The 13,724-nt window shown below is 41.6% G+C and overlaps 1 protein-coding gene across 1 annotated transcript in view; it reads right to left on the bottom strand.

The window, feature by feature from the left end:
• The window catches only part of LOC139471416 (anoctamin-7-like), a 144,908-nt gene that overhangs the window by 45,985 nt on the left and 85,199 nt on the right, over positions 1–13,724 (bottom strand). Inside the window, exon 3 of the mRNA XM_071253781.1 lies at positions 1,254–1,338. Within this exon, the coding sequence (XP_071109882.1) occupies positions 1,254–1,338 (85 nt within the window). The remainder of the gene's footprint in view (positions 1–1,253; positions 1,339–13,724) is intronic.

The raw sequence follows: 13,724 nt of genomic DNA, 5'->3' as shown, positions 1-13,724 counted from the left end.
TGTCACATGACTGCATCAAGGACAACATGTCACATGACCATATCAAGGACAACATGTCACATGACTGTATCAAGGACAACATGTCACATGTCTGTATAAAAGGACAACATGTTACATGACCGTATCAAGGACAACATGTCACATGACCGTATCAAGGACAACATGTCACATGACCATATCAAGGACAACATGTCACATGACTGCATCAAGGACAACAACATGTCACATGACTGCATCAAGGACAACATTACACATGTCTGTATCAAGGACAACATGTCACATGACCGTATCAAGGAAAACATGTCACATGACTGCATCAAGGACAACATGTCACATGACTGAATCAAAGAAAACATGTCACATGACTGCATCAAGGACAACAACATGTCACATGACTGCATCAAGGACAACATGTCACATGACTGCATCAAGGACAACATGTCACATGACCATATCAAGGACAACATGTCACATGACTGTATCAAGGACAACATGTCACATGTCTGTATCAAGGACAACATGTTACATGACCGTATCAAGGACAACATGTCACATGACCATATCAAGGACAACATGTCACATGACCATATCAAGGACAACATGTCACATGACTGCATCAAGGACAACAACATGTCACATGACTGCATCAAGGACAACATGTCACATGTCTGTATCAAGGACAACATGTCACATGACCGTATCAAGGACAACATGTCACATGACTGCATCAAGGACAACATGTCACATGACTGAATCAAGGAAAACATGTCACATGACTGCATCAAGGACAACATGTCACATGACTGAATCAAGGTCAATGTTTCATACGTCACAGCATCGTGGTCAATACACCACATAATATCTTCATCAATATGTCATACTGCATCATGTTCAATATATCCTATAATATTATCATCAATACATTGTGTCACAACTTCATCATGGCCTGGGACACGAGTGGCCCAGTCGTCTAAGGCGCCACAATTGCCAGTGCAGGGTTTTGTCCTTTGGACACGCCAGAAACCTATGATCATGGGTTCGAATCCTGGTGTGTCAGCACCATACCCGTGCTCGTGGGTTTCACCAAAGTGGTAAACGTCTGAGACCTGCATCACTTCGGGCTTTCCTCCCACACCAAGCTGACATGCCGTGATATAACTGGAATACTGTTGAAAGCGAAGTTAAACCCAACTCACTCACTAACACTGCAACATAGCCAGTATGTTACTGTCTGTATCCCCATTGTTACTCACCGATTTTCCTCCTTTCATCTTTGAAGTAGCATCCTAAGTTCCCCAGATACTTCAAGTCGCTGAGATTGTCTTGTGACAAAGAAGCCTGAAAATGACAAGAAAACAAAATTTATAAAAAGTTTAACCTATCAAACAACATTAATTCTCATGAAAACATATTCTTCCAACAAACTACAAGCTATATCGTGTTGGAATGTAAATGATCAAGTCTGAACACGGCAAACCGGTGGCTGACTGCATGAGCAACAGACCATGCATCAAGGTGCCACACCCACAATACCACTCATAGCATCAGGGTGCCACACCCACAATACCACTCATAGCATCAGGGTGCCACACCCACAATACCACTCATTGCATCAGGGTGCCTGCCACACCCACAATACCACTCATAGCATCAGGGTGCCACACCCACAATACCACTCATTGCATCAGGGTGCCACACCCACAATACCACTCATAGCATCAGGGTGCCACACCCACAATACCACTCATCGCATCAGGGTGCCACACCCACAATACCACTCATAGCATCAGGGTGCCACACCCACAATACCACTCATAGCATCAGGGTGCCACACCCACAATACCACTCATTGCATCAGGGTGCCTGCCACACCCACAATACCACTCATTGCATCAGGGTGCCACATCCACAATACCACTCATACTGTACTCAAGCTGGGACCGATACTGCCTTGGAAGCCCCATGGGTGAACTGGGAATATATTCTGGCATCCCCGGGGTAACAAGCATGGTGAACTGGGGATATTTTCTTGCATCCCGGGGTAACAAGCATGGTGAACTGGGGATATATATTCTTGCATCCCTAGGTAACAAGCATGGTGAACTGGGGATATATTCTTGCATCCCTAGGTAACAAGCATGGTGAACTGGGGATATATTCTTGCATCCCTAGGTAACAAGCATGGTGAACTGGGGATGTATTCTTGCGTCCCCGGGGTAACAAGCATGGTGAACTGGGGATATATTCTTGCATCCCTAGGTAACAAGCATGGTGAACTGGGGATATATTCTTGCATCCCCGGGGTAACAAGCATGGTGAACTGGGGATATATTCTGGCATTCCCGGGGTAACAAGCATGGTGAACTGGGGTTATATTCTGGCATATCCACGGGAGACAAGCATTGTGTACTGGGGATATATTCTGGCATATCCACGGGAGACAAGCACAGTGTTCTTGGGGCTATTAGTGCATTCCCAGGGGAACATTAGCTTGGTATAGTGGGGTTATATTCTGGCATATCCATGGAAGACAAGCATTGTGTACTGGGGGCTATTTCTGCATCCCCGGGGGAACATTAGCTTGGTATAGTGGGGATATATTCTGGCATATCCATGGGAGACAAGCATTGTGAACTGGGGGCTATTCTGGTCGGGCATCCCTATAGGTTGTTCTGACACAGAAGGGATGCAAGGCAAGAGAGACACACACTACACCAGGATAATGGTAGGGATTGACTGCAAACACAATGCAGACACTGAAACAAGACACTCCTAATCTCTGCAGTCAACTGGACATTTGCGACAATGGGAAACAAGTAAATCTCATTCCCCAGAGAAATGGTTCCCATCAATGCCTATTGTATTGCAGATGGTCCGTAGTGTGCAGACTTCAGATACCCACTCACGAAGACTCTCCCTGGATTTGACTTAAGGATTACCTTGTCAAAGATGAGGCAGGAATTGGTCCTCTGCTGAGTTATCTCCCTTAGAGAAATTCAGAATTTGAATGATGAGGAATGAATTTTCTAGTGACCCATGGTTTCAGCACTCAAACATGAAAGTAATTGAGATGTATCGCCCTAACGGCACATTTAGCCCAAGTCAATTGGTAGTTCGAGTCAATTTGATTAAAGTTGTGAAAACCGAAAACCTCCCTTCTTTGACTGCTTACAATGAAGATTAATTTAACAGTGTATGATTACACAGGGGCAATGGCTCCAGACTCACAGGACACATAGGGACCAATCATTTGTTATTCAGCACAGGGAAAATGGTTGGGGGAGGGGGAGGGGTCCTTGGACGTTTTGAAAAAAACATATAACTTTTGTCAGTGATCGAGCAGCAGTCAACATCAATGAAACTAAAACTAATTAGCAACTAGTGACTTGGAAATTGATACCCCTTATTACTGTAATAAGTGAGTGAGTGAGGTTTAACGCCTCTTTTAGCAATATTCTAGCAATATCACGGCGGGGGTCACCAGAAATGGGCTTCACACATTGTACCCATCTCGGGAATCGAACCCGGGTCTTCGGCGTGACGAGCTAACGCTTTAACCACTAGGCTACCTGACCACCCCTACTGTAATAAGGGGGCACAAGGGGCCCAGTCGTCTAAGGCGCCGCGATTCGCTGTGCAGAGTTGCGTCCCTTGGGCACGCCAGAAACCTATGATTGTGGGTTTGAATCCCGGGTCGCCCCGATTATGTTTCTAGGTTTGTCAGCACCATACCTGTGCTCGTGGGCTTCACCGAAGTGGTAAACGTCCGAGGCCTGCATCACTTCAGGCTTTCCTCCCCGCGATATTACAGGAAAAGTGTTAAAAGCGGCGTTAAAACCACTCACTCACTCACTCACTCAATATTACTGTAATATACCTCATTGTTTGTTTGTTTGTTTGTTTGTAACGCTGCACTCAGCAATATTCCAGCTGTATGAATAGCTGTAAATAATCAAGTCAGGATAGGACAATCCAGTGATTGATATCATAAGCATCGATTCACACAATTGGGATAAGATGACATGCATCAACCAAGTTAGTCGCCTCTTACGACAAGCAAAGTCGCCTTTTACTGCATGCATGGGTTGCTGAAGGCCTATTCTACCTTGGATCTCTAGGGTTCGTAATATACCTCAGGAAATACCCACTGTCATGAAATGTTTGGCCCTAGTAGCTGATAAGCCAGCTGAATGTTGGATGAAAGCCAAAAGAAACATAAAACCTCATCGGGGAAACCAACACAGCAAGGGTGATACACCAGGGATGATGATCAACACAGCCAGCAGATCCTCGAGCGGATAAGGGACACAACTCCGCATACCAATCTGCCACACTTAATCCTCTTGAGCAGCTGCAGCCTCAAGTGTTTGAAATTAAGTCTGCCATTGCCCTTATGATGAAAGATTTGAAAGATCTGCCACGCTTGAACCTCTAGACCAGATACAGCCTCAAGTGTTGAAATTAAGTTAGAAAGTCTGCCATTGCCCTTATGATGAAAGATTTAAAAGATTTGCCACACTTGAACCTCTAGACCAGATACAGCCTCAAGTGTTGAAATTAAGTTAGAAAGTCTGCCATTGCCCTTATGATGAAAGATTTAAAAGATTTGCCACACTTGAACCTCTAGACCAGATACTGCCTCAAGTGTTGAAATTAAGTTAGAAAGTCTGCCACTGCCCTTATGATGAAAGATTTAAAAGATCTGCCACGCTTGAACCTCTAGAGCAGATACAGCCTCAAGTGTTGAAATTAAGTTAGAAAGTCTGCCACTGCCCTTATGATGAAAGATTTCAAAGATTTGCCACACTTGAACCATTAGACCAGATACTGCCTCAAGTGTTGAAATTAAGTTAGAAAGTCTGCCATTGCCCTTATGATGAAAGATTTAAAAGATCTGCCACACTTAACCTCTAGACCAGATACAGCCTCAAGTGTTGAAATTAAGTTAGAAAGTCTGCCATTGCCCTAATGATGAAAGATTTCAAAGATCTGCCACACTTAAACCTCTAGACCAGATACTGCCTCAAGTGTTGAAATTAAGTTAGATAGTCTGCCATTGCCCTTATGATGAAAGATTTAAAAGATCTGCCACACTTAACCTCTACACCAGATACAGCCTCAAGTGTTGAAATTAAGTTAGAAAGTCTGCCATTGCCCTAATGATGAAAGATTTAAGGGATCCCGAGACTAAACTACTAAAAGGATCAAGGATACCAGGCCCTGCCCTCTAATCCTCCCATGTATTGTGTATATCTTATTTCTTTACCTTGCAATATTAAAACTGATTCATTTATTTATTTAAAATTCAAACAATAAATCAATAAACATCATTGTGCTGTTGTGATGCCAGGTATAAACACCGCCGATTCTCCCATCAGAAACCATCACACGACCCAGTCAGAGATGGAGAATACTCCACTAGGAAATATTGACCTACTTCAAGTTGCAAGCTCTCTGACATTTTATTGGATGTATCAATGACGACATTTGATCACTGGTTTCAGGGCACCATGGATATCTGGTGCACAACAGTGCTTTCAGCAAGACGAGATGTACAGTCAGGTCCTCCTGCCTATATATCACCCATCATATTAGCATTTGACACATCTTTACAGTATTAAAGAAGTTGTTATCCATATATTGTGTCTACTTTGTCATCCATCAACTTCTAAGTACCGTACTCGACGTATTACGCGCCCGACTCTAATAAGTGCCCACTGCGATATTTGCTAATATATTGGCAAGTGAACAATCCCAATTACCACCCCTTCCGATTGATCAATGTACACAAGACTTATTTTTTTGCGCATAATACACACTCGATCATGTGTTATGTGCACCCTTAATTAATGGCAATTAAATTCTGGAAAAATATATCTGAAGCATAAACCACGAAATTAATGATCTTTCAACTCTGTTTTTTTCCCCCAAATAATATTCTAATAAGAGCCCATTTCTAATTTTGAGAGCACCCTGGGCGCTTCTTACGTAGAATATGGTATTGCCTATCAAGCAGTTCATATGACACCTTGACATTTCATTCAGCGTTTTATTTCAGTTAGATGCCTTAACCTATGACAATAGAGAGATGCCATTGTGTACAGTGGAACCCCACGTATCAATACCCCTGATATCTGGAAACCTTGCCTTCTGGATGACATTGTGATGTTTTATCACAAAATCCACTTTTTATTGAAAATGTTTGTTATCACCTTTTCATATATTCACATGAATTGGCTGAAGAGATACAATGTATTTTTTTTCATAATTCTTTTGTCTTATGTCTTATATATAATCGAGGTGCTGTTTTTTTAGGAGTGGGTGGGGATATGTCTCAAAACTAAAATGGGGGCTATGCTCCGTGGTTTGGTACTAACTTTCAGTTTAGGTCTTGATATTATAATTATACCAGAACGTCTCATAGCAAAGGGATTTTAACTCTCATGACTTAGTATTCAAGAAACATGTGTCTGAGCTGACGGTTCGATCATGTCAGTTTTCTGTTCCATTAAATATATCAAGGGATTGCTCCGACAAGCAGCATTACTGAATGTACATCTCTGTACATCTGTGATGGACTCACGAACAGAAGGGCATTTTGATTGATAGTCGATTTATGAACTTTGTTCTCAATTAGTGATAAGACTGTTTGGTTTAACGCCGCCTTTAACAGTATACCAGTTATATTGCGGCGTGTCAGCTTAATGTGGGAGGAAAGCCCGAAGTGATGCAGATCTCAGACATTTACCACTTCGATGAAACCCACGAGCATGGGAGTGGTGCTGACAAACCTAGAAACATAATCGGGGTGAACCGGGATTCGAACCCACAATCATAGGTTTCTGGCATGCCCAAGGGATGCAACGCTGCACAGCGAATCACGGCGCCTTAGACGACTGGGCCATCCGTGCCCACCGAGGTGCTAGAAGTTGATTGGGCATGAGCAGGAACCAGTACTGCATGAGACTGTACGCTGCAAGTTGCAAGGTAAAGGCTTGTCATGTTCAGGTCATGAGCCAAGAATAGAACAGCTGTCTTCCTGCCAGATTGGTTCTAACTTATTCATATCAGGTATAAATCCAGTGTTGGATAAATGTACAGGAAATGACTCTATTGTAAATGAGGACAAGCATGAAATACACATATCCCCCACCAATATGACATGTCCATTCTGTGCAAGGAATTAGCCCAGAAACGATTTTCAGTTTAAGTCAAAGTTGTTGCCATGGAAACTCAAAAAATTTTTGTGCAAAAATCCCAAACTATCAAAAGTCACCACTAACTCTGGTTAAGATATCTCTCATGGTTTTTGAGTTCTGCTCCGGAAACAAAATGTGACAGATGGACTGACGGAAAGGCGGAAGAATGGACAGAGGGCGGACATCACTCATTCCTATATCCCCCTTCTACTTTGCGATAGGGAACAATTACCAATTTGCTTATTCGACAGGCAATCCTTTAAGATAGTGAGTGAGTGAGTATGCTTTTACGCTGCTTTTAGCAATATTCCAGCAATATCATGGCGGGGGACACCAGAAATGGGCTTCACACATTGTACCCATGTCGGGAATCGAACCCGGGTCTTCGGCGTGACGAGGGAACGCTTAAAACCACAAGGCTACCCGACCGCCCCCCTCTAAGATAGGCCAAGGAAGGATGGTGATGGAAGTCAGAGTATGTACATCTCAGTACTGTGCACAGTGCAGGGTATCTTGCTGGTTAGCTGGTAAGGCCACAAGTTTGAAATGTAATGATTCGCAGATTTATTCCAGTTTTTTGGAACAAGGTCGGTCAAAATGAAAATAAAATAAAATATCTATGTCAATCATTTATTTATATGAAAGTCATTCTGTCGTGGAGTTAAAACTGCAGCTGGCTTCTTGAATCATTGATAGTGATGTAGACATGGAATTTATACATAACAATTTATATTGTATTAGCAGGTGTATATTACTAGCAGGAGACTAGTGTGAGACGAAATAATAGTAAATATATTTCAGCTGCTTTTCAGTAGGGGCTGCGGGTCTGTGAAACGTAAAATAAAAAAAGTGTGGCCTAAACGATCAATGCCTTGGCCACAATCCAAAGACAGTCGACGGAACACTCATGACAATGTGTCTGCGGAAAGCAGCATCAATGTCCATATTAATAATGACTGTTCTGGACACTTGGTTAGGACCAAAACGATAAATAATTCAATATCCAATGTTATGACAGGAAATCAGCACGGTAGGTGTTCAATACTGGAGTTGGCAGTGGGGCCATGGCTGTAGTGGACACGTCTGTAGCGGACACATAATCTGCCCTAACAGGAGGCGTGTGCCCTGAGTTGAGTACCAAAGTGCTACGCTTATGGTTCTCATGATTTTAAATATATATAGTGAAAGCTGTAACTAAATAACACAATATTGGAATATGTTATTCTAATAATATAATAATTTCAGATACAATTTCTTCCGACTATTGCATCAAAATGTTTTGAAGTTGTATCATTTGGTACTTTTTAACTGAATCACTGGTAGATGCGGGAGGAAACGTGTATAAACGTGTCTGTGTATTGCTTTTTGCTTTAGCCAAGATGGCTGACATGAGTGAGTGAGTTGAGTTGAGTTGAGTTGAGTTGAGTTGAGTTGAGTTGAGTTGAGTTGAGTTGAGTTGAGTTGAGTTGAGTTGAGTTGAGTGAGTTGAGTTGAGTTGAGTTGAGTTGAGTTGAGTTGAGTTGAGTTGAGTGAGTGAGTGAGTGAGTGAGTGAGTGAGTGAGTGAGTGAGTGAGTGAGTGAGTGAGTGAGTGAGCAATATCACGGTGGGATTCACACATTGTAGCCATGTGGAAAATCGAACCCAGTTCTTTGGTGTATACCCCACCACCCCGACACTGAGTTAATGTGAGAGAATGATAGAGTGAAAGGGATAGTGTGAGAATGAAAGAGAGAGTAAGAGAGTTAGTCTGAAAGTGAGAGAGTGAGAGTCAGTGCAAATGTGAGAGTGTGAGAGTGAAAGTTTGTGTGAGAGTTATAGTGAGAGTGATAGAGTGTATAATATATTGAAGACAGCGAAGGAGTTAATGAGTATGAGAGAGAGTATTGTTTATAACACAGTGAGTTCTACAGTATTTTAGGCCAAAACAAATACTAATGTTTCCAGTATCCCAATCAACCCACTGTTTCACCTGAGACCCACATTTTATTATCACAGCTGAAAACAGTTGTCAGGAAACCCATATCTTACATTTCGAAACAAGTGTATTCCACACGCCATCACCCACTCAACCACTCCATCACACAGTCCATCACACAGTCCATCACACAGTCCAGTATACACGCCATCACCCCATCACTCTCTCCTTGAATCCATCCCTCCACAAAAATGCATCAATGTTTTGTGTCAGTACAGTACAAGCAATAGTGTATCATACACTTATCTTGTGCTGATCAATTAACCCCTCAATATGTATGCCTTAATTAACACAATTAAATCTACAAACTTTGGAATGTTCACATAATTGAGGACAGAAACTAAATTCAACGTCATATGGTATATGTTACTAATGCAACTCTGCAGTTATGATGTTTCAAACTTCCATACCAAATGACCGCCCTCTAAAAAATAGAATACATGTAGAATATTTCAGTTTTGGTTAACGTAAATTTACAAATGTTCGTTGGTTGTTTAACGTCGCACTCAGCAATGTTCCAGGTTTATGTGGTGGTCTGTAAATAATCAAGTCTGGACCAGACAATTCAGTGATTGACATCATGAGCATCAGTCCACGCAATTGGGATACGATGAAATGAATCAACCAAGTCAGAGAGAGCCTGACCACCCTATCCCGTTAGTCGCCTAACATAGTCGCTTTTTATGGTAAGTATGGGTTGCTGAAGACCTATTCTACACGGATCTTCACGATTTGTATAAGATAAAACCAGGCAGGATAAGCCATTTTTAAAGGTGACACATCTCAATCCAAAGCCTTTTCATCTCTGACTTCATCAACACTGACAGCCTTAGTGGCTCTAAAAACTGGCAATTCCATTGAGACAATTCCATCCAGCTCACTTCATCCACCACTACACTTTCCAGATGTCCTACAGAGCTAGCGGTCTGTCAACACATCTTGTTTTACCAACAATCAATGGACCAGAGGGAACAGCTAAACCCCACCTCATCAGACATTCACAGATATCAGCCAACAATCTCTGGCCAGCAGCCATCAGGATGTTCTCCTTGTAAACCCATTCATCGGTTTAACAATAAACAACTGATGAATAGACCAAACTGACATTAGACAAATGAACACAGTGTGGATTTTCTAAGCTATAAATAATTGACCACCACATTCAGCATTAATTCCATGAGGTAATACTACACATGGCCTCAAAGTATTGCTGTTGAAAACAATAGGATGTCTAAGTGTGCCCAAAGATGTACATAGACGCCTATATTCAGGGGTAGAAACTAACACTTTTAGTCCACAATTCCTTACAATGATAAAATTCCTAAATAGCTCCGGAAACGAACTCTACCCTATAGAACCTAAGTCCAACTTGTGTCCATGGAAACGTAAAAAATAAAAATTTCAAAAACTTCACCACTTGAGTGATATAAATGCAAAGTTTGATGAAGAAATTTTTAACAGCTTCGGAGTTCTGCTCTGGAAACAAACATCACTCACAAAGTTAGCCTATGTCCAGCATGCTTTAATGAAAATTGGAAATATTCCAAAATAGCAAAAGGCACAACCTCACCACTTAAGTGATATAAATGCAAAGTTTGAAGAAGAAATATTTAACGTTTTTCGAGTTCTGCTCCGGAAACGATTCAGACAGACGGACGGACATGCCATAGCTATATCCACCTGCATTATATGCCGGGGGGATAAAAACATAATGTTCAATCACATATTCTAAATCAAATAGGATACATACAGAGAAACAGGCAGAGATATGTTGAATCTTCTTCACAATTCTGTGAATATGTTTGTGACACTATTGCTGGGACTAATAGTGTCAGAGAAGATACCATCAAGGTCGAACTTTCTTGACAGAATTGAGGTAAAATTGGTTTTAACATCGTGCTGAAGATTACTGCAAGACTGCTTGTGTGAGTCCCTTCTAACATTCTAACATTCTAACTGCATGTCTAAGAGACTGGCCATTCCGGGAGCTGGGGGTGACTGCCAGTTGTGGAACTCTCATAACCTCATATTGACCTGTGTCAGCCACAGCACTGCAAATGATTTTTGTGGAAGACCTGAAGATTATCTTTGATCTTTAAGACACTATATACTAGAAGCACTATTCTTGTAATTCTTGTGATTGCCGACTCACATCATGTACATGCTCTCCTCAAAATACGATTTGGCCCACAAGGTTAAAACTGCAAGACATTAGGTCAAACTTCAAAACATTAGGTCAAACTGCAATACCATAGGTCAAACTGAAAGACCATAGGTTAAACTGCATGACATGGCAAGACAATAGGTCAAACTGCAATATCATAGGTCAAACTGAGAGAACATAGGTCAAACTGAAAGACAATAGGTCAAACTGCAATACCATAGGTTAAACTGAAAGACCATAGGTCAAACTGCAAGACCATAGGTTAAACTGAAAGACCATAGGTCAAACTGCAAGACCATAGGTTAAACTGCAATACCATAGGTCAAACTGTAAGACCATAGGTTAAACTGCAATACCATAGGTTAAACTGTAAGACCATAGGTTAAACTGCAATACCATAGGTCAAACTGTAAGACCATAGGTCAAACTGAAAGACCATAGGTCAAACTGTAAGACCATAGGTTAAACTGAAAGACCATAGGTCAAACTGCAAGACCATAGGTTAAACTGCAATACCATAGGTCAAACTGTAAGACCATAGGTTAAACTGAAAGACCATAGGTCAAACTGCAAGACCATAGGTTAAACTGCAATACCATAGGTCAAACTGTAAGACCATAGGTTAAACTGCAATACCATAGGTTAAACTGTAAGACCATAGGTTAAACTGCAATACCATAGGTCAAACTGTAAGACCATAGGTTAAACTGCAATACCATAGGTTAAACTGTAAGACCGTAGGTTAAACTGCAATACCATAGGTCAAACTGTAAGACCATAGGTTAAACTGCAATACCATAGGTTAAACTGTAAGACCATAGGTTAAACTGCAATACCATAGGTCAAACTGTAAGACCATAGGTCAAACTGAAAGACCATAGGTCAAACTGAAAGACAAGAGGTCAAACAAGATAGGAGCAGAACTAACACTGCACACATGGCAAAAAATATCTTTCTTTTTCTTGACCAGGAGTGATTTCTTTTATTCTGCAAGAAAATGGAATAAAAACAATCTGGCTCTAAGTGTATTAAAACAATCTAGCTTGATACCTAATCCAATTTGAGACATCTACAAAAAACTCCACTCAAACTACCAGGCAGCCCACAAGAGGATGCTGAAATTGTTTCTGTATTAGCATCAACAATATCCTCTGAACCTGATGAGTTAAAGACTACATTCAAAAATTCATTATCTTTTTCAAAGAGATTTTCTTCATGAAGCAAGTGTCTATAAAACCAGAGTGATAGTTCATCCCAGGGTAGTCTTCTTGTAAATGAGGTGTGTTGATATACGGGCGCTGCACCAGAATTCATCTTCCTTAGTAAGACTGATTGAGCAGAATCAATTGTATGCAATGAGATGGACCACGGCTTGTATCCCAGCACGAGGACTCACATTAATCCCCCAATAACAGCTTCCCAGAAGACAGGACAGACAGCCACAGTTTAATGGCTTCCGTCATCAACAAGCATCCATTGTACAGCCTTGTATTGTTTTAGCCTGAACCGTCCTCGCGTAATTTGCTCCTGCAATGCAGAGTTGGACGTCCATGAACGCAGCCATGTTACGAGGAGTTTATAGTTCTTCAGAAGACTTGCTTCAATCCTCTCAATCTCATCCAATATAAGATCAATATTCAAAGTCTCTGATGGTTTAACTGAACATCAACGTAACCTAGTCAATTATTTACCACTTATATATATGTGTGGCAGGAATTAGGTGGGGATTTTTTATGAAGGGATGGATCAACATTTTAGAGTTGAGAATTTCACCAAATGATCCATTGTCAGATCTACTGTAATCCTCGTGGTATCTTACCCATATTAATGGACCCACCAGGAGTAAAGGAACCGTACATCTTCCAGCGGCAAAGGTGTTAACAGACTTTTACAAACTTAGTTAACACTTTTGCCGGGGGAAGATGGGAAACACACAACTTTATGGATAACAATTTTGCCGCAGGAAGATGAGAAACCATCTACTTTATGGATAACAGCTTCTGGTTTATTGCATATAGAGACGTTTCGATGTAGATTTTTACCCCGCCGCAGGTTCAATCAACAGGTGACCTGCCAGGTTTATTAGGAACCAACCATTTGATATTAGGGGCCTGGAGGTCTGGGATTGGTTCAATCAACAGGTCACCTGCCAGGTTTATTAGGAACCAACCATTTGATATTAGGGGCCCAGGGGCCAGGGGTCTAGGAATGGATCAATCAACAGGTCACCTGCCAGGTTTATTAGGAACCAACCATTTGATATAAGGGGCCTGGAGGTCTGGGATTGGTTCAATCAACAGGTCACCTGCCAGGTTTATTAGGAACCAACCATTTGATATTCAGGGCCCTGGGGTCTGGTGGTCGGGGGGGGGGGGGGGGGGGGGG

This window comes from Haliotis cracherodii, unplaced genomic scaffold, assembly GCF_022045235.1.
Source record: "Haliotis cracherodii isolate W230 unplaced genomic scaffold, xgHalCrac1.p SCAF_22, whole genome shotgun sequence".
NCBI classification, from domain to species: Eukaryota; Metazoa; Mollusca; class Gastropoda; order Lepetellida; family Haliotidae; genus Haliotis; species Haliotis cracherodii.
Note: the sequence above shows the minus strand (reverse complement) of the source record. Positions and strands in the feature narration are given on the sequence as shown.